General features: G+C 43.1%; 3 protein-coding genes across 3 annotated transcripts; all 3 read right to left on the reverse strand.

Annotated features, from left to right (window-relative positions):
• Positions 1–261: 261 nt before the first annotated feature.
• LOC309493017 (AMP deaminase 3-like) lies at positions 262–27,941 on the reverse strand. The gene is made up of 4 exons (XM_082162080.1): positions 27,205–27,941; positions 26,624–26,797; positions 1,054–1,164; positions 262–973 (listed from the first exon to the last, which is right to left on the reverse strand). Exons 2-4 carry the CDS (start codon positions 26,747–26,749, stop codon positions 803–805), a joined length of 408 nt encoding a protein of 135 aa, XP_082018206.1. The 5' UTR covers positions 26,750–26,797; positions 27,205–27,941; the 3' UTR covers positions 262–802.
• Positions 5,412–25,165, reverse strand: LOC309492898 (uncharacterized protein; the record flags this gene model as incomplete). The annotated part of the gene is made up of 2 exons (XM_082161938.1): positions 25,088–25,165; positions 5,412–8,476 (listed from the first exon to the last, which is right to left on the reverse strand). The coding sequence occupies exon 2, from the start codon at positions 7,080–7,082 to the stop codon at positions 5,412–5,414; it is 1,671 nt and encodes a 556-aa protein (XP_082018064.1). The 5' UTR covers positions 7,083–8,476; positions 25,088–25,165.
• On the reverse strand, positions 13,156–17,764 carry LOC309492899 (uncharacterized protein; the record flags this gene model as incomplete). The annotated part of the gene is made up of 2 exons (XM_082161939.1): positions 17,359–17,764; positions 13,156–16,266 (listed from the first exon to the last, which is right to left on the reverse strand). The coding sequence occupies exon 2, from the start codon at positions 15,580–15,582 to the stop codon at positions 13,156–13,158; it is 2,427 nt and encodes an 808-aa protein (XP_082018065.1). The 5' UTR covers positions 15,583–16,266; positions 17,359–17,764.

Below are 27,941 nucleotides of genomic sequence, written 5' to 3' on the forward strand. Positions count from 1 at the left end.
GAAAGAAAATGCATGTGCAACAGTATAATGGATCCGTGTGTCAGGTCTTAAAGTGACAGCAGCCTAATATTTCTATAATATTGAAAATATCTATATGGCAGTTTTCTCCCCATGGGATCAATGTCAAAATTGTGGACAGTGAAAGCACTGGTAACAGTGGCTGCTGAGCAAAAAAGTTCATTTCAAGCCCTGGAGTCAAGGTAAGACAAAAACACGTTTTGATGATGGATTGATTCTATTTAAATTTAGTTGATTCTTAACAAAAAAAAAAAAAAGCTACATAGTGTACCTTTAGTTACATTTTTTATTACTGAAAGGACAGTGGAGAATTTCTGTGAAATGAATTGGAGTTAGGCACGAGATGGGAAAGATGTGCAAGTGGTGCGAGAGTTTCGGTAGGATAATGTTTGGTTCAGCAGAGCAGGGGTGGAATGTTCCAGACAATTTGGATTGCCACAGAAGCATCTCAGTGTCTGCCTGACAACTAGGCTATTTCCAATTGCACATGTATACATGTATAGAGGACATAGTTCACAAATCTCCACAGGGGGGAGACACTGCCCATGTAATGTAATGTCAAGAATGCCAAACCCCCTTTGAAACGCCCATTCAAAGCATTGCATAGGCAGACGGCGGTGTTTACAAGAAGGCTGGGTATTAGAAATATGAGAAGCAGAGCAAGACTAAATAATAAACATTACAATTTTGATTCTTGTGCATCCATTCCTACAGTATATAAAAATAGCAACCATGCATGTACAGTATATGGGCACAGAGGGCTTAGCAGAGACGTACTGGACAGCTACTGTGACCCGACGACCTCTGACTTTACTGCGTCTACGAGGAAGCTGAGTTCATTACACATGGTCTCGTGTCTGTAGGCCATGCGGATCTGGGCTACATTTGTCCGCCGAATGTCATTCCCCTCTGGCCCATCCTTTAGGTAATTGACCCCAAGGAAGTACTTTTTCTCCTGAGGAAAATGGCAAAGGGCTTCAGTGTTGTGCTTAACAAATATTTATATAAATGTTATGAATTGAGGATGTGCACTACCTCGTGGGAAAGGCCACTCTGCAGGACACTGTTCCTGGCGATCTCACACACGTCACATGTGCTCAACTTCCACAGCTGGGCTGCAATAGCATACTCCTCCATTAAAGCCTCCTGCAGTACACATCATAAAACAATTACAAAGTTACTGTATATACACAAATTACTGTATATTTAAAAAGTATGTAATTCAAGCACAATTTCTCAAAGACGCAGACTTGTGTAGGCTGGAACTTCAAAATGCCAATTAATGGAAATAAAATGAAATAAAAACGCATTAAGTATATATGATTTACCTAAAAACTTATTATAAATATATAATTTTTCTTTACAAATTAAACTTAGAAATGGATTTTATTTAATTTTATTTACATTAAATGCATTAATTAATAAATTAACATTTTGAAGTTCAAAAAGTTCAAGCCACTTTGAGAAATTGTGCTGGGATTACGTGCTTTTTAAATATACAGTAATGAAATCAAAATGAGTAATTCTTGTTTTTTGGGAATATTGCAGTATTTAATATAAATAATCTATCAGTGCACATTATTATTATTATTATTATTATTTAAACAAAGCAACTTCCCCTCCCTCACAGCGACATCCCTTCTCTGATAAAGTGTTAACTGACGTGAGGGCGGGGCAACCTGTCACTCACATGAGATCACAACAACAGCAAACGACAACGATCCAATCAATTCTCAATGGACAAAATCAAGTCCCGCACTAAATACATTTGTTCTTGTTCGAGAAGTGTTTCACTCTGATATACATCACAATATGGAAGAAAAGACTAATGCAACTTCCATTTCATGCCGACATTAATTGAGAGGATTTAATTCAGTGATCTTTCTGCAAGTTACATCGCTACAGAAGTATGTGGTGACAAGTGTGTTGTGAGTGAGTCTTTGAATGATTCACTCAAGCGATTCATACAAAAACACTGATTCAGTCACGAATAAAACAAAACACGACTGGTGTGAGAAATTTTTTGTTTTGTTTATTGAGCTATCTTGGTGGCTCTTGGTCTCAACAACAGGACAGCATTTATTTCATAGGCTACTTCAGCCTCATGCCTACGGCCATAGAATTTGGATAATAATTAATCAACAAAAGGACCATCCGTGACTTCCTTTCCTTGCTTATTTTTTATTAGAGTATTTATTATTGAATAGTTTCAACTGGCTACAAATTATATTTTTTTAAATTCCATTCACAGTCCTGTTGGAACATTTATTGTTATATTATTTTTAACATTCTGCCCTCTAATTCATACCTTTTTTTCTTTTCTTTTTTTTTTACTAACTAAAAAGCCTTTTAATATTTCATCTTACTAGTTACTAGGATATCTTATTAGCAAATAGGGAGTGATATTTATATGCATTTTATGTAAGTTAAAATACCTCATTTAATTTCATTTTAAGCTATCAGAATTTCATCTTTCTTTTTGGCCATATAGGGCAGGCTAAATATCAGAAACTGAACCAAATTGCAAATTTTTCTCAGTTTTGTCAGTTTTTTCCTCCTCAAGTATGAGCTTCATATTCTCATTATATCATACTATAGGAGCCATAAAAGCCTGATGTATCAAATATGATACTGTATTTTTTTTTACTCTTTTTTAAAAATAATTTGGTATAAAGGTTCAATAAACCGTTCAGTTTCAAAAAGTGTATTTTTCTGACTATTATTTCATATGTCAGGCTTAACCTGGTTTATAAAATCTGTAGCGGCCCCTTGGATATATTCATCAAGACGCAGAGAGTTTCAAACGGGTGTCGATTTATTTCTTCCTCTCAATGAGCACCATGCATCACAAAACCATGAACACCGTGAAAACTACAGAAGAAACAGAAGAAATACAAAATGCTTCTATGTAGCTTCACAAATAATTTGCACATATATTATGTTCAAATATGAATCAAGTTTACACACAATTTCAACAGATGACCAATATGAAATATGGAATTTAATATGTTTTTAAGCCTTTATGACAAATGAAATATCACATGCTTCTTTTAAATGAAATACAATATATTATAATTGTTCACAGAAAGAATATGTTTTATATTGATGAAATGTGCAATAAACCCCTAAACAAATGAAGTATTGACATTCTCTTTTCCTTAAACAAAATCTCTTTTTGATAATACAAACTCCAGACATACAGACATACTCACAGGAATAAATTGCATTTTACAATATATTCACATATGTTATGGAAGTCATGTGGGTGGTAACATCTCGGAATTGAAACCTCTCTCAACCTCTGAAGCCCATTTATCCACTCCTCCCACCGTGGCCTCATATCTTCTGGGAGTGGATCATCCCATCCGATGCCTCTGTGACACAGCTCTTGAAGTATACGCTTTCCAGTTAGGCTGAATGGAGCGATGAATCCAAGAGGGTCATAAAGAGAGGCGATGACAGAAAGGCAACCACGCCGGGTTGAAGGCTGATCTTTCAAGCTGCTGCTAAAACTGAAAGTATCAGTTTCAATCGACCATTGAATGCCGAGTGCACGCTCTGATAGGGTTGGATCCAGTCCTAGAGGTTTGATGGTTGCTGCTCTTTCTGAGGGATCTAAGCAGGCGAGGGCTGCTTCCTCATTTGAGTTGAATTTATGGAGGCGTAGACCTCCTCTTTTGCACAACTCCTGTGACTCAATGATCAGTTTCTGGGCTTCCTCGACTGATGGGACGCTGACTAGCCCGTCATCAACATAAAAGTTTTTCTCCACAAATGTTGATGCTAGTGGATAAGTAGCTTTGTGTTGCCGTGCGAGATGTTTTAAGCCAAAGTTGGCACATCCTGGAGACGAGGCGGCTCCGAAGAGATGAACCGCCATCCTGTATTCCTGTGGTTCCTTCTCCAAATCTCCACCTTTCCACCAGAGGAATTTCAGATAATTCCGGGATTCAGGAGTGACGGAGAACTGATAAAACATTCTTTCGATATCACAGATGATCGCTACGGCCTCTTTCCTGAAGCGGCAGAGAACTCCTACCAGAGGATTGATAAGATCAGGCCCAGTTAGCAGAGTGTCGTTTAGAGAAACACCATGGAATTTGGCTGAACAGTCGAATACGACTCTCAGCTTGTTTGGTTTTCTGGGATGATAGATGCCATGATGCGGAAGGTACCACTCAGTCTCTCCTGCAAATGTTGTAGGGGCAGGCTCTGCATCACCCTTGTTAATTGTTTCTTCCATGAATGTTTTGTAATGATCATAATATTGTTTATTGGTCTTTAACTTCTTCTTAAGACACTGCAGGCGAACTGTGGCTAGCCTCTTGTTGTTTGGTAGGTTGGGTGGATTGTTGCCCTTGAAAGGGAGGGGCATCTCATAATGTCCGTCTTTCTTCTGTGTGATGTTGTCACTGAGGAACTGTATGAAATGAACATCGTTCTGGGACACATATTTATCTTCATAAGTTCTCTCTGTAAAGTCTGATTCTAGGGCTTTTAGAACATCTGTCGTCGATGGAATTGGCAGTTCCTTTACTGTGAGCCGATGCACAAAGCTCTGACTTCCTTGTCTGTCTAGGTGAGGATTTGATGAGCCTATGATACTCCATCCTAGTTTTGATCTCTGTGCAAATGGTTGATTTCTGTCTCCAATGATAACCTCAAGAGGAGCTAGTGCTGCTGGACAGTCATAGCCAATCAAGAGCCCTACATCACAGTCTTGAAGAGGTGGTAGCTTATCTGCCAAATGTCTGAGATGAGGCCAGAGTAAAGCTGTTTCCTTCGTTGGGACGTAAGACTTGTCCACCGGGATAAAGTCACGGCTGTAGGCTTGCTGCAATTGGATGTGGTTCTTAGAGTGCAGTCCTCGTACTTGTAGACCATGGACGTTCTTGCTAGATATGATTGTGTCAATAGCCGTCATAGTACTTAATTTTAATTTTACTGGTTGGGCATCAACATTCAGCTTGTCAAGTACATCTTCTAAGACAAACGTTGAGTCACTCTGTGTGTCCAGTATTGCGTACGTAAGTACTTCTTTGTGTGGCTCTTGTATTGAAGACACAAGGACTGGGACGATACTTGAGGTAGCAGAAACACGTTGTGTTGATGCATGGGATACAACCTTGTGCATTTCCAAGCTTGCACGGTTTTCTGTGGAAGTGGAGCTATTCGTTGTTGCTTCCACAGGTCTTTGTTTCTTGTCATCGTGCAAGCAGGTTGGGTGACGACGGCTGCATGTGTTGCATGTGTGTCGTCTCTTACAATCTTTGGTCATGTGACCCTTCCTCAAGCACCCAAAGCAGAGCCGATTTTCACAGATGAATGCCTTTTTATCTTCACCACTCTTTGCTGCGAAGGTGGGACACTTGGTGATGTTATGAGCTTCACTTTTACAGACAGAGCAGTGATTTTGGTTTACTGCTGTTTGTTTCTTGTTTCTCCTGAGTGAAACTCTTAGTTTGTGTATTTGTGTTGAGAGCTCTGGCTCTCTTTGGTGATCTTTCATCTGTGGCCTTGAAGTTCATCAACAATGGAGAAGCAATAGGGTTACAGGCTATCCGTGCCTCTTTGCTCAGGAACTTTGTGAAGCATGCAAGATCTGGATAGCTTCCGGATGAGTCAAGTTCCTCTACAACAATTCGACTCCACTTGCGCACAATCCATTCCGGTAGTTTTTTGAGCAACTTGTGGTTTTCCTCACAATCGTTAAGGATAGCTAGTCCTTTAACGTGGGAAATCGCCTCAGTGCAGCCTTGGAGGAAGTCAGCAAACTCTTGTAGTGCAAGTGGGTCGTTTGTGTTGATCTTTGGCCATCTCATGAGCTTATCTCGGAAAGCCTTTTGTATGATGAACGGGTTCCCATATCTGTCTTGTAAGACTTTCCATGCTCCATTGTATGCACTTTCCGAATCTCGATAAAAGAAACCTTCTACAGCTTTGCGCGCCTCTCCAGCAAGATAATTTTTTAGATAAAACATCTTCTCACTTGGTGGGAGGGGTTTTCTGTCAATAAGAGCTATGAATGACATCTTCCAATCTGTAAACTGTAAAGGGTCACCACGGAACATGGTTGGTTCAGGGACAGGCAAGCGGTTCATGCTTAGCGAGCTGGCGATTGCTTGGGCTAGACTGACAGACTCCTGGGACATTGTCACCTCCGGAGCAATTTGGTGAGGTTGGAATGATGCAGCATCAGGATTTAATCGAGGTTCAGTTTCCTTTCTGTAGCAAGCAGAGTTAGTTGTGTCATTAATCACCTCATCATGGTTCTCAAACCCTTCAAAATCATCATATGCTCTCACACGAGCTGCTGCTATGGCAACATCTTTTGCTGCTTGTAACTGCTGCAATTTGGTTCTCTCTTGTTCCAACTGTTGTTGCATTTCCACCTCTTTTTGTTTCATTTCTACTAACATTTTTGCCTCTTTAAGTTTCCATTCACCTTCTAACTTCTGAAGATGTGCTTGCTGTGCTTGGATTTCTTTCATGGCTTTTGATTGTTCCAGCTTAGCCGCAAGCTCGGCTTGTGCATCTACTCTACTGCTGTGGGTACTGGCTGAGCTGGAGTGGTTGCTCAGTCTCTCCGGTGACTCCACTGAGCTCACCGTTTCAGTTTTAGTGTGGCCAAAGACAGACCCATATTCATCTTTGTTTAATGTTTCTCTTACCCTTTCCTTCTCAAGTTGATCATTATAATCTTGGTTAACGGTCTCTAGACGAATACTTATGAGGTCACAAATGTCTTTTGTTAGCGTAACACAGGCATCCATTTTCTTTACAATCTCTGGTGTGGTGTTACTGTTACCAAGTATAGGTTCATACTGCTTGCTTACGTCATCACGCTTTGCTTGAATGTCTTGCTGTAATTCAATAAGGTCTTCTGATGAACAGAGGGTTTTTAATTTTGTCCTAGTCTCCCTTGCTACAAGCTTCCAAGAATCATAAGACTTGTTAAATGCTTTCTCACGTTTTCTGGTGTCTTGGTCATGCATCTCTTTGCCTTTCTCTGTTAGCTTTCTTTCACGTGAGCTAGACCTGCATGGGGTGTCTTTAAGTGACATCTTGTTTGTTTGTGCTGCTGCTTTAAGTCGAGTGTAGCCTTTGATTGTCCAACGCCCAAATTTTCACTTGTAAGCTGTAGTTATCTTTTACCACAGAGTAATGTTTATGCTGAGCATTAACAGATTATGGACATCTAAAGGATTTTTAGCTTAAAACAGTAGTAGCAACAAAAAACTCCCTTTCTACCTTTTCATAAATAGACATTACCCAAGCGCATGAGCTAGTTTCTTGAAATAATCACCAGTTTTAGAAGCGTTAGGAACTGAGAATTAGCTTGCAAGATATTTTGACCTTATAATACCATATTATTATTTAAGTCACTTCAGTTATGCTGCAAGGATGTGTGTAGAAATTGTCCCTTTTTAGCTTTTTTGCTCCTTGGCATCCAGTGTCTCTTTTTGCAGCTTTAGCTGTACCTTAAGCATGCTGTCCATTTTAAGTCTTGCCTGGGTGCATGAGTTGGATGCAAGCGAAGTAAACTGGATGGTATTAGGTTGGTGGATGGACCTCAGATGTGATGGCGTCAGCTTCTCACCGGGGACGGCAGGGCTGGTGCAGCGATGAGTTTTCACTGTAGCGGCCCCTTGGATATATTCATCAAGACGCAGAGAGTTTCAAACGGGTGTCGATTTATTTCTTCCTCTCAATGAGCACCATGCATCACAAAACCATGAACACCGTGAAAACTACAGAAGAAACAGAAGAAATACAAAATGCTTCTATGTAGCTTCACAAATAATTTGCACATATATTATGTTCACATATGAATCAAGTTTACACACAATTTCAACAGATGACCAATATGAAATATGGAATGAAATATGTTTTTAAGCCTTTATGACAAATGAAATATCACATGCTTCTTTTAAATGAAATACAATATATTATAATTGTTCACAGAAAGAATATGTTTTATATTGATGAAATGTGCAATAAACCCCTAAACAAATGAAGTATTGACATTCTCTTTTCCTTAAACAAAATCTCTTTTTGATAATACAAACTCCAGACATACAAACTCCTTCATACCTTATTCCGCTTCTCCAAGGGCGCTAATTCAAAGAGTTTCTGCCATCAGCTACCATGCTCTCTAGCTCGACACACCATCACAGTTCGGAGCTCTTAAAAAAATAACATGTACGAGCAATACAAAAATAAATTCAATCACAATGTAAACTCTTTCTTTACAAGATTCAAATGGATGAACACGATAAATAATTAAAGTGTTTACAAGTTTTACCGTTCTTCCGACGACGCGTGAGCACCACATTGTGAAGAGAGAGAGAGTAGCAGGAAGTTTTAGCGTCACAAAAAAAACTTTCCGAAGAAGAAGAACGGCGCTTTTCAAAATAAAAGCCTGAACAGACAAGGTGACAGTGTCGAACTATAATGTCTTTTTAACATATAAATGTAGCGCCTCTCTAGCTTGCTTCACTATAATGAGAGGTGGCTATCCTGAGTTCTTTAAATTTCTTTTCAGTCAAATATGTGAGTTTCACTAATAAATGTATCAGTATTCAACTTGTGTGTGTGTAATTATTAACTCATAGTATAAAATACTCTTTCCCTCTAAATAACTATTTAAGCAGTACTATTTACACTTTAAACAGAAATGAAATGTCTTTCAAGTACTTTTATCTTATAAATACTTTCACATTTAACTAAAAAATTACTCTTTTTCCTTAATCAACTTAAAGTATCAGTCAGTAACCACAACTGTTTTATAAAAAATGACAGATTTAGTTAGAAAAAGTGTCAGAAAGTAAAAAGGTATTAATAAACTCACTTTTCAGATCACAAAGGTATTTAAATTCACATTCAAACAATAGGGCCCAAGAAAATAAAATAGCCGGCAAAACTCTATTTTAAATTTGAAATACCCTTCAAATGTTCAAATGATGCAGGCCTGAATGTAGCTCGGGTACGTTGTAGCCTTAAACGAAATGGCTGCTTCACCACACAGGCCAAACAAAAAAAATGGTACCTTATATACTCAATGTAGATGTAAGCTCACACGGACAGGATCAAAGGCGTCAGTAACAGGAAACAGGACAAAGAGAGTTGAAGAGAAGAGAAGATGGTTGACGAGTAAAGTCACATGGTCGACGATACGGGCAAAGTCCACCACTCGGTAATGCTATCCGGCTCCGTCAGGGTCTTTGATCATCGTCACTCGCACAGTTCCACACAGGCTTAACTACTCGAGATCGCTGGCCGCTAGCTTGTTAGCAAAGTCCATGCAAAACACTAAGCACTAATTTCAGTCTTCGGGTGCAGAGTATGCCACTCACACTGACAGAATTATCACCATTAAAGTGAATGTAAGAGTCCTTGTTGAACACTTTCACTAAAACGGGTGCATTAGCTATATTAACATTAACCACGTTTCTCTTATCAGTAAACACACTCCCATCTCACGCGTCTCGCGATCCTCTTCCTCCCTTGTACTTTTTTAACCTCAAATACTATTTATTAAACTATGAAATTATTTATTCCAACTTTACTAATGATAATGATTTCAACAGGGTTACACCCTCCCCCTTTTAAATGTCTGCGTGTCCTCATCAGACACTAATAAACTAACAAAGGAGTCATAAGGGCATAATAACTAGTGTGTCTAGTGTTTTCCTATTTTAATGACTATCCCTCTGTGTACAATAGTCAAAGGCTCATCCCTTGATCTACCAGGCTCATCATAGGTAAGTCTAATAGTTGGCTTGGCAGTTCTCTTAGGTCTAGGCTCAGATCTGGGCTGCACTCTATCCTCCTGGACCTCAGATACTACTTGTTCAGACTCCGATCCAGCTTCACTAGTCTCTTCCAGAGCTACTTCTGGATCACACTCCTCATCCTCAGGTCCTGGTTCAGAGTTCTGATCAACCTCTTCTGGGCCTGAATCATTTTCATGTTCGGTTTCAGGGTCATCTTTTAATTCAATTACTGGCCTGGCAGTATTTAGCACCCTCGGGACAGGCTCTCTCCGATTGCAACGGTGAGTGACATAATACTCCATGTCAGAGGACGAATCAGAAAACTCCTGTAACTCTTGAACCTCTGGTCTTGAGTCCCTTTGACTTCTCTTACGAGTGTCTGCTCTGGTCTTGGGTTTCTCAGGCGGATCAACATCCTGGTCAGTGAAAGGCATTCTCACCAGCTGTCCAATCGGAAGAAGGTGGTCCCTGTGTATAGTCTTTGTCCCTAACCTTCCATCCTCCCGCTTGATCTTGAACACAGGTAGGTTTGGCATCTTTCCAACGACAACATACGGGTCAAGACTCCACTTGCTTTCCAGTTTGTGCTTGCCTTTCAAGCCTAGATTCCGGAGCAGTACTCTGTCGCCGATCTCTATGGACTGAAAGGTAAGTTGGCGATCATACAACCTCTTGTTTCTCTGGTGCCGTTTGTCTGCAGCATCAGAGGCTAACTTGTAGGCTTGCTTCAAGTCTTCCTTCAGCTTTGTGACATATCGGGTGTGAGACGCCTCTTCTATGCCATCTGGGGACGTTCCAAAGCACAGGTCAACAGGAAGTCTCGCCTCTCTGCCAAACATGAGTAGCTGTAAGGTGGTAAGCGGTAAGGTGAGTACCCTGTGGCATCACACTTAGTACTGTTGTACGCGTGGACCAGGTAAGGCACATGTTGACTCCACGTACGCTTCTTCTCCCGGCCTAATGTACCAAGCATAGAGAGCAGAGTCCGGTTGAACCTTTCTGGCTGCGGGTCTCCTTGCGGATGATACGCCGTTGTCCGCGACTTGCGTATCCCCATCAAGGTCAACAGTTCTCGGATCAGACGGCTCTCGAAATCTCTTCCTTGATCCGAATGGATCCTTGAAGGTAGTCCATAATGTATGAAATATTTCTCCATCAGAACCTTTGCCACAACATGGGCCTTCTGGCTTTTAGTTGGGAAAGCCTGGGCGTATCTCGTGAAATGATCCGTGACCACTAACACGTTACTTATGCCTTTGGAGTCAGGCTCCATGGAAAGAAAGTCCATGCACACTAAATACATAGGCCCCTGACTTACGATCTGGTGCAATGGAGCAGCTCTCTGTATGGGGGTCTTGTGAGTGACACACTCCCCAGAGTTCTTAATGTATTCTTCCACTTGCTTCGACATCCTAGGCCAAAAGAATCTACTTCGGAGCAGGTCAACAGTTCTTTCTTGTCCAAGGTGCCCCACGTCATCATGCATGGCCTGCATAACCATCTCCCGGAACTCTCTTGGCAGGATGAGTTGATTGACCACATCTCCGGATGGTCTCTTAGTGTACCGGTACAGCAATCCATCTTTCATTGACAGCTTCCCAACTTCTCTTTTCAATCTGGACAACTCAGGACTCATGTCCCCCTCCTCTGGCCAGTGCCCACTCTTGACGGCTTGGATGGCCGGTCCAATGGCTTCATCCTCTTCTTGAGCCTTTCTGAGACTCATTTTGGACATGAGTTCCAGGGACTTTAACTCCATGTGTGCTGGAAACGCATACAGGTCAGGGACACAGTGGGGAGATGCTCCAAGCTGAGCAACACAGACTGATGTACTAGGTGCAGACTCTGGTATGCAGACTCTCCGGCAGATGGTTTTCACTCCAGACTGAGGTATAGTCACCCAGCCATCGTCATCCTCCTCTGACATGTTCCTGGACAACAGGTCTGCATCAATGTTCTGTCGGCCTGGGCGATACTGCACATCAAACTCGTACGTCGATAGGGCAGCTAGCCAGCGATGCCCCACCGCATTGAGCTTGGCTGTGGACAGCACGTACGTCAGCGGGTTGTTGTCAGTACGTACGGTGAATCTTGCCCCATACAAATAGTCGTGGAATTTATCGACTACTGCCCACTTGAGAGACAAGAATTCCAGCTGATGTATGGGGTAGTTTCTCTCTGCAGAGCTGACTTTTCTGCTGGCAAAGGCAACTGGTCTCAAGCCTCCAGGGTGTTCTTGGTAAAGAACAGCACCCAGACCCTTCAAGCTTGCATCCACATGCAGGATGTATGGACGTTGTGGATTGGCAAATGCTAGGACAGGCGCATGTGTCAGACAGTGAATTATGTGATGAAACGCATCTATACAGGATTTGTCCCATCTTTCCCCGAATGGTTCTGATTCTTTCAAGTAGACTTTGTTCACATCTTGGTCATACTTCTTTCTCTTCTGAGTTGGAGCATATCCCTTTGTGAGTTCAGTCAGTGGTCTTACAATTTCAGAATAGTTCTGGATGAATCAACGGTAATAACCGCAAAATCCTAGAAAAGATTGCAACGTCTTCAAGTTTGTTGGCATGGGCCATGTAGTGACGGCCTCAATCTTGTTTGGATCTGGGGCAACTCCATCGGCAGACACAATGTGCCCCAGGTACTTGACCCTTGGCAGACAGATCTGGCACTTGTCCACTGAGAGCTTCAGCCCAACTTCACCGAGACGATCTAGGACCTTGAGCAGTCTCTCTTCGTGTTCCTCAAGAGTTTTTCCAAACACGATCACGTCGTCCAGGTACACCAGCACTTGTAAGAGGTTCATGTCACCGACAGCCTTTTCCATCAACCTTTGAAAGGTTGCTGGTGCCCCAGTAATGCCTTGAGGCATTCGTTCGAACTGAAAAAATCCTAACGGACAAATGAATGCCGTCTTCTCTTTGTCCTCTTCGGACATGGCTATCTGGTAGTAGCCCGAACGCAAATCCAGTACAGAGAACCACTGACTTCCTGTTAAAGCATTCAGCGCATCTTCAATGCATGGTGTTGTGTACTGGTCGGGTATGGTTCGGCTATTCAACAGTCTGTAATCTATGCACATCCTAATAGCCCCAGTCTTCTTTCTAACTACAATTATTGGGGATGCATAGGGGCTCCGCGACTCTGTTATGATCCCAGCCTGCAGCAGTTCTTGTAAATGCTTTCTCACGTCTTCAATATCTGCTGGGGCTAGCCGGCGTGATCGTTGACGGAAAGGGCGGGAATCAGAAAGTCGGATTCTGTGTTCTACTCCTCTCGCTAATCCCACGTCCCACTCGTGCATTGAGAAAACATGAGACTTTTGAGCCAGTTTCTTACATAATCTGTTCTTTCACTGTTCAGAGATGGGGGAGTCTCCAAAATTGATCATGCTCTCATCAAAGTCAGAGGAAGCAGTCTCCTTAGGGGGAATCGTCGCAACTGAATCAATGTGGTACACACATCCAATCACTGTTCCCACAGGTATGGAAGTTTCTCTTGAAGACTCATTTTTGAGTAGTATTCTCAAACTGTTGACATCCAATGCCCCACTGGGCACAACCATAGGATGAAAAATCACATCAGCAGGTAAGGCAGCTGCGGGTGAGGAGTCAATCATCAGGATTTCTTGAGCAACAGGCTTCCTCAGGTCAACTTTGCACACAACCTGAGTGTCACCATCTGGGGGTAAGACCAAGGGCCCTGGACCCATCCATCGGACACGGCCCGCCTCCTCCTCTTGGACCGGGACTGCAACACCCTTAAGAGCAGGTTGATCTTCCTCCACATGAACACGAAGGCCTAGTGTTCGGGTGACATCAATGCCATTATCTTTGCATTGATTCACCAAGCGTCTAACATGGCTCGCGTTGGTGCCCACAATGACAGACGTCTTATCTTCACTCCTGGGGTTAGGACATATGAGAGCTAGGACAGTTACAGTCTGACTGGTTCCTAACACCTCAGCTGGATACTCCACATCAACTACCACGTAGCCACGGTAAGGGTAGCTAGCTCCAGACTCACTTAAACCCCACAGGGAAAGACCAGCTACTGGCTGAATGGGGATATCAGACAAGTACTTCTGGTACCAGGGTTCAAAAATGATCGTCACCTGAGAGCCGCTATCTAATAGAGCAGTGCAGGGTTGTCCATTAACCTTCAGCGGCACTAGGCTAGGCGGCCCAACTAACCCATCAGGAACCTGCACACTCTCAGGCATGTCAGCTGTACTTTCCTTAACAGAACAGTTAACTGCATTAGTGGTGGCATCACTTGACGGCTGGTTGTTTTTGGACAGCTTCAGAGCTTGGATAAGTCTCTTGATAACTTTAGCCTGGTTTTCTGGGCTTTGACACTTCCTGGCAAAATGCCCACTCTCACCACATCGATAGCAGAAGTGTTCCTCCGATACTTTGAATGATCGTTGTGGGGAGCTGGCTACTGGTTTGGAGGTATTCACAGCTGAAACGGCAGCTTGAGGTTCAGCTACTTTATTTGTGACTTTCTGTTGCAAGCGCTTCATTTGTTTTTTCAAAGCTGCTATCTCACTGTCCGAACTGCACTCACTGTACACTACATTTGGGGGAATTTTCTCACTGCTAACTGACGTGTCTTGTGCTGGCTTAGACACGACAGCAGCAACCAAGGCCTTTAGTTCTTTGATCTCAGACTTCAAGTTCTGAATTTCAGTCTGTTTCACATCAGCATTCTGCCTTACATTTCCACCTTGCAGGACAGGAGTTATCTTCTTTCGTGAGGCCTCATATTCCTCTTCTGTGCGTATCTCCTTCAACAGCTGGAGAAAGGTGGGGGGCTTTGCTCTTCTCTCTCTCAGACGAAGGTTAACTAACATCAGATCAGAGGCTATCGCACCACGCAATAACTGGTCAAGTCTTGCTTTATCTGCACATCCAAGGGGGAGACCATCTCTCTGCACCACCCTATTCAACGACTGTTCTAGACGTCTGAGGAAGTCAGACAGCTTCTCACCTGGCTGTTGCTGCAGTAAACGAAATGCAAAATACAAGTCTTCTCCTGACTCTGCTGTCCCAAAAGCATGCTCTAGTGCCTCTAAGCAATCTTCGGGGCTCACATCAGGATCACTGGCTCGTGCTGCTTTTACAATGTCAAGCGCCGGGCCTCTGAGACTTTCCATCAGTCTCCGCCTCTTCTCTTTGTAAGAGCAATCACACTCTTCCACCATGAGGCGTGCTTGACCCACCCAGTGGTCGAACTGCTCTTCCCCAGCGGGGGTGGGTAACAAACCGGAGAAAGTTCGTAGGCGGCGATAGCTTCCATGCTCACCTGAGGACTTGGACGTCTTGTCAAGTAAATCACTCACAGCTCGCAGAATGGCCTCTGTTGACTTGGCAGCAGCCTCATCTTCAGGGAACAATGTGCGAAGGTCTTCAACATGTTTACCTGGAGCTTGTTGCATTCCAGACATATCAACTTGTGTACTGGCTCGTGTAGCTGCATCTGCTATGATAACAGGCCACGGCCCTCCACCATCAATAGGGAGCACTTCAAAGGGAACGATTTCGCCTTTTACTACTTCCTTACATTCACACAAGACCAAGTATCGGTTTAGTTGGCTGTTGAAAGTTCGGCCTCGGACTCGCACACGTCCCAAACACTTCACTGTTTGCATTGTCTCTTCTATTGCACTTGTGTCTACATCTTCTCGAATGAGCACCATGACTGCATGAGCCTCGTCTAATGCCTCGCCACGGCACCATCCCTTTAAGTCTGATACTAGCTCTTTCATACGTTCCATATTAGCTTATCAGTTAGCACTATTTAAAGTTTCAGAATGCTAATCTTCAATGTAAAATGTACAAAAACAAGAAACCCACACTATTAATCCCAGCGGTGCCTCCAATTTATGTAGCGCCTCTCTAGCTTGCTTCACTATAATGAGAGGTGGCTATCCTGAGTTCTTTAAATTTCTTTTCAGTCAAATATGTGAGTTTCACTAATAAATGTATCAGTATTCAACTTGTGTGTGTGTAATTATTAACTCATAGTATAAAATACTCTTTCCCTCTAAATAACTATTTAAGCAGTACTATTTACACTTTAAACAGAAATGAAATGTCTTTCAAGTACTTTTATCTTATAAATACTTTCACATTTAACTAAAAAATTACTCTTTTTCCTTAATCAACTTAAAGTATCAGTCAGTAACCACAACTGTTTTATAAAAAATGACAGATTTAGTTAGAAAAAGTGTCAGAAAGTAAAAAGGTATTAATAAACTCACTTTTCAGATCACAAAGGTATTTAAATTCACATTCAAACAATAGGGCCCAAGAAAATAAAATAGCCGGCAAAACTCTATTTTAAATTTGAAATACCCTTCAAATGTTCAAATGATGCAGGCCTGAATGTAGCTCGGGTACGTTGTAGCCTTAAACGAAATGGCTGCTTCACCACACAGGCCAAACAAAAAAAATGGTACCTTATAGGGATGGGGCCGATCCGATCCAGTATCGGTATCGGGACCGATACCAGCGTAATTCACGTATCGGATTTTCCCGATCCAACCTGCGGAGATATCCGATATCCTTGAGTCATGTCTGCGCTTTAACGTTGTCTGCTGAAATGACTGCAAAAGTGATTCCCGCCGGCTAGTCTGCTAGCTGGCTGCAAACTGCGGAATGGATTTCCTGAACGGAGGCGCGGCTCAATGAGACACAGAGTTATGAGACACGCCACCGCTCAGGAAATCCATTCCGCAGTTTGCGGCCGCTGTGTGGAAATTCTTCACACTGGAAACACCGCAGAGCAAGACAGCAAAATGCAATGTTTGCAAAGCCGTAATTCAGAGCTCGTTGAAGCTCCCTCGCGTCGTACAACACAACGAATGCAATCAAACATTTAAAAAAGCACCACGTTACTGTGCGTTCACACCAAACGCGAATAGCGCGTCAAATTCGCGTCTGCCGCGTCTAGTTGGACGCTTGAATATTTTGAATCCATTCGCGCGCCCAGAGCGAAATTGACGCTCGTAAAAAGCAAAAGTTTGAAGCGAAATTGACGCGCGTCTGAGGCGAAATCCGCTTGTCTGTTTGCACATGGCTGATGTTGATCGAGCATTCATCGAGAGAGTTACAGCATCGGAGCGAGGATCACCCTTTAGACAGTGTGTGTGTGTGTAAGATGTTTACACTTGCACTTTTCTTATATTTCAAGACTCAAGTATTTGACATTTTGGGAATGTAATAAATATTGACATGACCTACAGTTGCATATTTGTTTTCAGAATGGGATTTTTCCTGTTAACAGGATTTACTGTTTTTCTGACTTCCTTTTCTGACCTTATACTTACCATACATGCATAAATATGTAGGCCTACATATCATACTTGCCTGTTGAGAGGAGTTTATTTCAGCATCATATAAAATAAACAATAATGATAATAATAATATTAAAGCAAACACAGCTCTGGTATCGGAATAGTATCGGTATCGGCCGATATCCAAATTCAGGTATCGGGATCGGATCGGAAGTGAAAAAATGTGGATCGGTGCATCCCTAGTACCTTATATACTCAATGTAGATGTAAGCTCACACGGACAGGATCAAAGGCGTCAGTAACAGGAAACAGGACAAAGAGAGTTGAAGAGAAGAGAAGATGGTTGACGAGTAAAGTCACATGGTCGACGATACGGGCAAAGTCCACCACTCGGTAATGCTATCCGGCTCCGTCAGGGTCTTTGATCATCGTCACTCGCACAGTTCCACACAGGCTTAACTACTCGAGATCGCTGGCCGCTAGCTTGTTAGCAAAGTCCATGCAAAACACTAAGCACTAATTTCAGTCTTCGGGTGCAGAGTATGCCACTCACACTGACAGAATTATCACCATTAAAGTGAATGTAAGAGTCCTTGTTGAACACTTTCACTAAAACGGGTGCATTAGCTATATTGACATTAACCACGTTTCTCTTATCAGTAAACACACTCCCATCTCACGCGTCTCGCGATCCTCTTCCTCCCTTGTACTTTTTTAACCTCAAATACTATTTATTAAACTATGAAATTATTTATTCCAACTTTACTAATGATAATGATTTCAACAGGGTTACACCCTCCCCCTTTTAAATGTCTGCGTGTCCTCATCAGACACTAATAAACTAACAAAGGAGTCATAAGGGCATAATAACTAGTGTGTCTAGTGTTTTCCTATTTTAATGACTATCCCTCTGTGTACAATAGTCAAAGGCTCATCCCTTGATCTACCAGGCTCATCATAGGTAAGTCTAATAGTTGGCTTGGCAGTTCTCTTAGGTCTAGGCTCAGATCTGGGCTGCACTCTATCCTCCTGGACCTCAGATACTACTTGTTCAGACTCCGATCCAGCTTCACTAGTCTCTTCCAGAGCTACTTCTGGATCACACTCCTCATCCTCAGGTCCTGGTTCAGAGTTCTGATCAACCTCTTCTGGGCCTGAATCATTTTCATGTTCGGTTTCAGGGTCATCTTTTAATTCAATTACTGGCCTGGCAGTATTTAGCACCCTCGGGACAGGCTCTCTCCGATTGCAACGGTGAGTGACATAATACTCCATGTCAGAGGACGAATCAGAAAACTCCTGTAACTCTTGAACCTCTGGTCTTGAGTCCCTTTGACTTCTCTTACGAGTGTCTGCTCTGGTCTTGGGTTTCTCAGGCGGATCAACATCCTGGTCAGTGAAAGGCATTCTCACCAGCTGTCCAATCGGAAGAAGGTGGTCCCTGTGTATAGTCTTTGTCCCTAACCTTCCATCCTCCCGCTTGATCTTGAACACAGGTAGGTTTGGCATCTTTCCAACGACAACATACGGGTCAGGACTCCACTTGCTTTCCAGTTTGTGCTTGCCTTTCAAGCCTAGATTCCGGAGCAGTACTCTGTCGCCGATCTCTATGGACTGAAAGGTAAGTTGGCGATCATACAACCTCTTGTTTCTCTGGTGCCGTTTGTCTGCAGCATCAGAGGCTAACTTGTAGGCTTGCTTCAAGTCTTCCTTCAGCTTTGTGACATATCGGGTGTGAGACGCCTCTTCTATGCCATCTGGGGACGTTCCAAAGCACAGGTCAACAGGAAGTCTCGCCTCTCTGCCAAACATGAGTAGCTGTAAGGTGGTAAGCGGTAAGGTGAGTACCCTGTGGCATCACACTTAGTATTGTTGTACGCGTGGACCAGGTAAGGCACATGTTGACTCCACGTACGCTTCTTCTCCCGGCCTAATGTACCAAGCATAGAGAGCAGAGTCCGCTTGAACCTTTCTGGCTGCGGGTCTCCTTGCGGATGATACGCTGTTGTCCGCGACTTGCGTATCCCCATCAAGGTCAACAGTTCTCGGATCAGACGGCTCTCGAAATCTCTTCCTTGATCCGAATGGATCCTTGAAGGTAGTCCATAATGTATGAAATATTTCTCCATCAGAACCTTTGCCACAACATGGGCCTTCTGGCTTTTAGTTGGGAAAGCCTGGGCGTATCTCGTGAAATGATCCGTGACCACTAACACGTTACTTATGCCTTTGGAGTCAGGCTCCATGGAAAGAAAGTCCATGCACACTAAATACATAGGCCCCTGACTTACGATCTGGTGCAATGGAGCAGCTCTCTGTATGGGGGTCTTGTGAGTGACACACTCCCCAGAGTTCTTAATGTATTCTTCCACTTGCTTCGACATCCTAGGCCAAAAGAATCTACTTCGGAGCAGGTCAACAGTTCTTTCTTGTCCAAGGTGCCCCACGTCATCATGCATGGCCTGCATAACCATCTCCCGGAACTCTCTTGGCAGGATGAGTTGATTGACCACATCTCCGGATGGTCTCTTAGTGTACCGGTACAGCAATCCATCTTTCATTGACAGCTTCCCAACTTCTCTTTTCAATCTGGACAACTCAGGACTCATGTCCCCCTCCTCTGGCCAGTGCCCACTCTTGACGGCTTGGATGGCCGGTCCAATGGCTTCATCCTCTTCTTGAGCCTTTCTGAGACTCATTTTGGACATGAGTTCCAGGGACTTTAACTCCATGTGTGCTGGAAACGCATACAGGTCAGGGACACAGTGGGGAGATGCTCCAAGCTGAGCAACACAGACTGATGTACTAGGTGCAGACTCTGGTATGCAGACTCTCCGGCAGATGGTTTTCACTCCAGACTGAGGTATAGTCACCCAGCCATCGTCATCCTCCTCTGACATGTTCCTGGACAACAGGTCTGCATCAATGTTCTGTCGGCCTGGGCGATACTGCACATCAAACTCGTACGTCGATAGGGCAGCTAGCCAGCGATGCCCCACCGCATTGAGCTTGGCTGTGGACAGCACGTACGTCAGCGGGTTGTTGTCAGTACGTACGGTGAATCTTGCCCCATACAAATAGTCGTGGAATTTATCGACTACTGCCCACTTGAGAGACAAGAATTCCAGCTGATGTATGGGGTAGTTTCTCTCTGCAGAGCTGACTTTTCTGCTGGCAAAGGCAACTGGTCTCAAGCCTCCAGGGTGTTCTTGGTAAAGAACAGCACCCAGACCCTTCAAGCTTGCATCCACATGCAGGATGTATGGACGTTGTGGATTGGCAAATGCTAGGACAGGCGCATGTGTCAGACAGTGAATTATGTGATGAAACGCATCTATACAGGATTTGTCCCATCTTTCCCCGAATGGTTCTGATTCTTTCAAGTAGACTTTGTTCACATCTTGGTCATACTTCTTTCTCTTCTGAGTTGGAGCATATCCCTTTGTGAGTTCAGTCAGTGGTCTTACAATTTCAGAATAGTTCTGGATGAATCAACGGTAATAACCGCAAAATCCTAGAAAAGATTGCAACGTCTTCAAGTTTGTTGGCATGGGCCATGTAGTGACGGCCTCAATCTTGTTTGGATCTGGGGCAACTCCATCGGCAGACACAATGTGCCCCAGGTACTTGACCCTTGGCAGACAGATCTGGCACTTGTCCACTGAGAGCTTCAGCCCAACTTCACCGAGACGATCTAGGACCTTGAGCAGTCTCTCTTCGTGTTCCTCAAGAGTTTTTCCAAACACGATCACGTCGTCCAGGTACACCAGCACTTGTAAGAGGTTCATGTCACCGACAGCCTTTTCCATCAACCTTTGAAAGGTTGCTGGTGCCCCAGTAATGCCTTGAGGCATTCGTTCGAACTGAAAAAATCCTAACGGACAAATGAATGCCGTCTTCTCTTTGTCCTCTTCGGACATGGCTATCTGGTAGTAGCCCGAACGCAAATCCAGTACAGAGAACCACTGACTTCCTGTTAAAGCATTCAGCGCATCTTCAATGCATGGTGTTGTGTACTGGTCGGGTATGGTTCGGCTATTCAACAGTCTGTAATCTATGCACATCCTAATAGCCCCAGTCTTCTTTCTAACTACAACTATTGGGGATGCATAGGGGCTCCGCGACTCTGTTATGATCCCAGCCTGCAGCAGTTCTTGTAAATGCTTTCTCACGTCTTCAATATCTGCTGGGGCTAGCCGGCGTGATCGTTGACGGAAAGGGCGGGAATCAGAAAGTCGGATTCTGTGTTCTACTCCTCTCGCTAATCCCACGTCCCACTCGTGCATTGAGAAAACATGAGACTTTTGAGCCAGTTTCTTACATAATCTGTTCTTCCACTGTTCAGAGATGGGGGAGTCTCCAAAATTGATCATGCTCTCATCAAAGTCAGAGGAAGCAGTCTCCTTAGGGGGAATCGTCGCAACTGAATCAATGTGGTACACACATCCAATCACTGTTCCCACAGGTATGGAAGTTTCTCTTGAAGACTCATTTTTGAGTAGTATTCTCAAACTGTTGACATCCAATGCCCCACTGGGCACAACCATAGGATGAAAAATCACATCAGCAGGTAAGGCAGCTGCGGGTGAGGAGTCAATCATCAGGATTTCTTGAGCAACAGGCTTCCTCAGGTCAACTTTGCACACAACCTGAGTGTCACCATCTGGGGGTAAGACCAAGGGCCCTGGACCCATCCATCGGACACGGCCCGCCTCCTCCTCTTGGACCGGGACTGCAACACCCTTAAGAGCAGGTTGATCTTCCTCCACATGAACACGAAGGCCTAGTGTTCGGGTGACATCAATGCCATTATCTTTGCATTGATTCACCAAGCGTCTAACATGGCTCGCGTTGGTGCCCACAATGACAGACGTCTTATCTTCACTCCTGGGGTTAGGACATATGAGAGCTAGGACAGTTACAGTCTGACTGGTTCCTAACACCTCAGCTGGATACTCCACATCAACTACCACGTAGCCACGGTAAGGGTAGCTAGCTCCAGACTCACTTAAACCCCACAGGGAAAGACCAGCTACTGGCTGAATGGGGATATCAGACAAGTACTTCTGGTACCAGGGTTCAAAAATGATCGTCACCTGAGAGCCGCTATCTAATAGAGCAGTGCAGGGTTGTCCATTTACCTTCAGCGGCACTAGGCTAGGCGGCCCAACTAACCCATCAGGAACCTGCACACTCTCAGGCATGTCAGCTGTACTTTCCTTAACAGAACAGTTAACTGCATTAGTGGTGGCATCACTTGACGGCTGGTTGTTTTTGGACAGCTTCAGAGCTTGGATAAGTCTCTTGATAACTTTAGCCTGGTTTTCTGGGCTTTGACACTTCCTGGCAAAATGCCCACTCTCACCACATCGATAGCAGAAGTGTTCCTCCGATACTTTGAATGATCGTTGTGGGGAGCTGGCTACTGGTTTGGAGGTATTCACAGCTGAAACGGCAGCTTGAGGTTCAGCTACTTTATTTGTGACTTTCTGTTGCAAGCGCTTCATTTGTTTTTTCAAAGCTGCTATCTCACTGTCCGAACTGCACTCACTGTACACTACATTTGGGGGAATTTTCTCACTGCTAACTGACGTGTCTTGTGCTGGCTTAGACACGACAGCAGCAACCAAGGCCTTTAGTTCTTTGATCTCAGACTTCAAGTTCTGAATTTCAGTCTGTTTCACATCAGCATTCTGCCTTACATTTCCACCTTGCAGGACAGGAGTTATCTTCTTTCGTGAGGCCTCATATTCCTCTTCTGTGCGTATCTCCTTCAACAGCTGGAGAAAGGTGGGGGGCTTTGCTCTTCTCTCTCTCAGACGAAGGTTAACTAACATCAGATCAGAGGCTATCGCACCACGCAATAACTGGTCAAGTCTTGCTTTATCTGCACATCCAAGGGGGAGACCATCTCTCTGCACCACCCTATTCAACGACTGTTCTAGACGTCTGAGGAAGTCAGACAGCTTCTCACCTGGCTGTTGCTGCAGTAAACGAAATGCAAAATACAAGTCTTCTCCTGACTCTGCTGTCCCAAAAGCATGCTCTAGTGCCTCTAAGCAATCTTCGGGGCTCACATCAGGATCACTGGCTCGTGCTGCTTTTACAATGTCAAGCGCCGGGCCTCTGAGACTTTCCATCAGTCTCCGCCTCTTCTCTTTGTAAGAGCAATCACACTCTTCCACCATGAGGCGTGCTTGACCCACCCAGTGGTCGAACTGCTCTTCCCCAGCGGGGGTGGGTAACAAACCGGAGAAAGTTCGTAGGCGGCGATAGCTTCCATGCTCACCTGAGGACTTGGACGTCTTGTCAAGTAAATCACTCACAGCTCGCAGAATGGCCTCTGTTGACTTGGCAGCAGCCTCATCTTCAGGGAACAATGTGCGAAGGTCTTCAACATGTTTACCTGGAGCTTGTTGCATTCCAGACATATCAACTTGTGTACTGGCTCGTGTAGCTGCATCTGCTATGATAACAGGCCACGGCCCTCCACCATCAATAGGGAGCACTTCAAAGGGAACGATTTCGCCTTTTACTACTTCCTTACATTCACACAAGACCAAGTATCGGTTTAGTTGGCTGTTGAAAGTTCGGCCTCGGACTCGCACACGTCCCAAACACTTCACTGTTTGCATTGTCTCTTCTATTGCACTTGTGTCTACATCTTCTCGAATGAGCACCATGACTGCATGAGCCTCGTCTAATGCCTCGCCACGGCACCATCCCTTTAAGTCTGATACTAGCTCTTTCATACGTTCCATATTAGCTTATCAGTTAGCACTATTTAAAGTTTCAGAATGCTAATCTTCAATGTAAAATGTACAAAAACAAGAAACCCACACTATTAATCCCAGCGGTGCCTCCAATTTATGTAGCGCCTCTCTAGCTTGCTTCACTATAATGAGAGGTGGCTATCCTGAGTTCTTTAAATTTCTTTTCAGTCAAATATGTGAGTTTCACTAATAAATGTATCAGTATTCAACTTGTGTGTGTGTAATTATTAACTCATAGTATAAAATACTCTTTCCCTCTAAATAACTATTTAAGCAGTACTATTTACACTTTAAACAGAAATGAAATGTCTTTCAAGTACTTTTATCTTATAAATACTTTCACATTTAACTAAAAAATTACTCTTTTTCCTTAATCAACTTAAAGTATCAGTCAGTAACCACAACTGTTTTATAAAAAATGACAGATTTAGTTAGAAAAAGTGTCAGAAAGTAAAAAGGTATTAATAAACTCACTTTTCAGATCACAAAGGTATTTAAATTCACATTCAAACAATAGGGCCCAAGAAAATAAAATAGCCGGCAAAACTCTATTTTAAATTTGAAATACCCTTCAAATGTTCAAATGATGCAGGCCTGAATGTAGCTCGGGTACGTTGTAGCCTTAAACGAAATGGCTGCTTCACCACACAGGCCAAACAAAAAAAATGGTACCTTATATACTCAATGTAGATGTAAGCTCACACGGACAGGATCAAAGGCGTCAGTAACAGGAAACAGGACAAAGAGAGTTGAAGAGAAGAGAAGATGGTTGACGAGTAAAGTCACATGGTCGACGATACGGGCAAAGTCCACCACTCGGTAATGCTATCCGGCTCCGTCAGGGTCTTTGATCATCGTCACTCGCACAGTTCCACACAGGCTTAACTACTCGAGATCGCTGGCCGCTAGCTTGTTAGCAAAGTCCATGCAAAACACTAAGCACTAATTTCAGTCTTCGGGTGCAGAGTATGCCACTCACACTGACAGAATTATCACCATTAAAGTGAATGTAAGAGTCCTTGTTGAACACTTTCACTAAAACGGGTGCATTAGCTATATTAACATTAACCACGTTTCTCTTATCAGTAAACACACTCCCATCTCACGCGTCTCGCGATCCTCTTCCTCCCTTGTACTTTTTTAACCTCAAATACTATTTATTAAACTATGAAATTATTTATTCCAACTTTACTAATGATAATGATTTCAACAGGGTTACACAAAAATAAAATATTATATATTTTATAAACTGTGTAGGAAAATATTAATGCGATTTATAAGACATTTACAAAATCCATTATTGAATATATTTATTGAAAGTTTAGAGCATTATTTAAAATTTTAGGTGGTTACTTCAGGTAAATGTAAGAAATTGGGGTCCAGCTACACTCCTTAATAATGTTCCTAAACGGGGTTTTCACAGCGATGCCATAGCATAGAACAGCCATTCTCAAACTGTGGTCCGCGGACCACTAGTGGTCCGTGAGGGTACTGCAGGTGGTCCGTGGAAAGGCTAAATAAAATATAAAATAATATTTTTTTTACCTTCATTTTACCAGGAAATTCCCATAAAAAAAGAAAAGTAAAAAGAATATGTAGGCCTATATTGATATAACATTTTAATTAAATTGTCAAGTTATTGTGATTACTGAAATAGGCTAGTGGCGCTCGGCCGTGACATTCAAGTCCAGTGCCGTTAGAACCACAACATTGGTTCGGTGGATAGCAACAGGTTCTCTGAAGAGAAAAGGGCAGAGGCAAATATGTTCTCATTATCACATCACACGCATAGCCTTTAATGGTGCGTTCACAACGGACGAAATTTCGCTTCAAACTTTTGTTTTTACGCGCGTCAATTTAGCTCTTGACGCGCGAATTGATACAAAGTGGTCAAGCGTATCACTAGACGCGGCAGGCGCGAATTTCACATAATCCCTTTTTGAATTTGACGCGCTATTCGCGTCCGGTGTGTGAACGCACAGTTAGGCATAGGCAGTTTATATGAAACGAAATGTTTATAAATGGAATGAATAAGGCCTGTTATTATTTAATTTCCAGTTAGTTTCTTGATCTCGCGTTTCTGAAATGTTTTGCAGATGTGCTGTTAAGTGGACAAACTTTTTGAGGACTTGTAAAACTCTGAAGATTAATAATAATAATCCCCTAAAATCGCCAAAGGTTTTGAAATGTTGACTATATTCCAGTGTTCTTATTACTGTATAGATTTCATACTACATTGCTATGGAAATAAGCCTGTTGTTCAAATGAACCTGATTATGCCCTGGGCGCTTGAGTAGCCTAAATAAATAAATTAAATATGTGGCAGCCGTTGTGTGCAGTAAACTTTCCTTTAACAAGCCTGTGATGTGATGACCAGTTATAGTTTTAGTGCTAGTAAGCCTATTTAGAGGTGCAGATTAATTCAGGTAGGACTGTGTGTAGACATATTTTATTATGTGTATTATGAGGTGGTCCGCGAAAATTCTTGATTACAAATAGTGGTCCACACACTCAAAAAGTTTGAGAACCCCTGGCATAGAAGAACCATTTCTGATTCCCCTAAGAACCTTCCAGTGAACCGTTCTTAAAAGAACCACTTTTGTGAATCTAAAAATCTAAAGATAACTATAAAATAAACAAATTGTGCAATGGAAAGGCTCCATTGATATTTAAGGTTTTTCATGTAACCTGCAATGGCAATGAAGAACCTTTATATTAAAGAGTGTATAAGATGGTTGTAGTTTGACCTTGGTGTAGTGGAACTGCAAGGGGTCGTCAGTGGAGAGGGACACACACAGGCCTTTGTGTAGGAACTCTCGCAGTGGGTTCTTGGAGTATTCCAGGAACAGACTGTTGTTACTCAGAGGGGACATGGCAATGGGCACTTGGGCAAGATAGTACAGGTACTGCAGCACAGGACTCTGGAAAAGCACACACACACACACACACACACACACACACACACACACACACACACACGTGTGTTACGTGAGAAGATCAAATGCTCTGATCAGGCTCTTATATCCGCCTGCTTTCATTTGCATGTTTTTGTACAGCAGCAAAGGCTCCATTGATTCTGGGCTCATCACTAACACGTCACATCTGCATTTGCTTAATTAATAGACTCGGGCCAAGGATCTGAACTCTTTGCTGCCACCATAAATTAAAGTACAAGATATTTGCTCTCACAATTAATAGTCATCATTCATCTTGTCAGAATGATATTGCATTAGACTTTGAACTATAAAGTCAAAAGCGCACTGCATCATTTCCCTCATTTTAAAGAGCTGTTGAGCACTTTAGGTTGGACTAATCTTCTACTTCTAACCTTTTTCAGGTTTAAGCCATGAGAGATGTTGTCCGCGGTGAGGAAAGCTGAAACCAGGTGGGTGATAGAACCAGCTTCTCCACAGTGTGGACGGAACTGAAAGGTACTAAGACCACGTTCCCTGTGAAAACACACACATATGCAAGTTGAAAAATTTTGGGGGGGAAATTAATGGAAGATTATAGGCCCCCACTTGTTGCAAATATAATGCCAAAGTAAGAAATTATAGAGCAAATTTGAGAAATAAAGTTGCAATTACAAGAATACATACAATACACACTCATCGGCCACTTTCTTGGGTAAACCTGTTCAACTGCTCGTTAACGCAAATGTCTAATAGGCAAATCACATGGCAGCAGCTCAATGCATTTAGGCATGAGTAGGTACTATATTTAAATTGGAATTTATTTTCCGACCGCTACAAAGTACATTCTATAAAGTCTGAAAAAGGGTAGGATGAGTAAAATTCGGTGGTACTACATCCGCCATGTTGTTACCATCACATGAACTACCAGCATCAGCTGCGTCACTTCACTACCATTCATAAATCCTCTCCCATGGCCTCATGGGATAGCAAAGTGTCCATCGAATGCACACTTCAGAATCTCGACGAAAGTAGGCCATTCAGGGACTTTTTGCCGACTGATTTTTGAATACTATGTATTATGTAAGTAGTATGTAAGAGTACATACTACTCTTTTTAAGCATACTTTATAGAGAAGTATTCGATTTTGGAC

This window comes from Leuciscus leuciscus (genome assembly GCF_965113295.1).
Source record: "Leuciscus leuciscus genome assembly, chromosome: 2".
In the NCBI taxonomy this organism is placed as follows: Eukaryota; Metazoa; Chordata; class Actinopteri; order Cypriniformes; family Leuciscidae; genus Leuciscus; species Leuciscus leuciscus.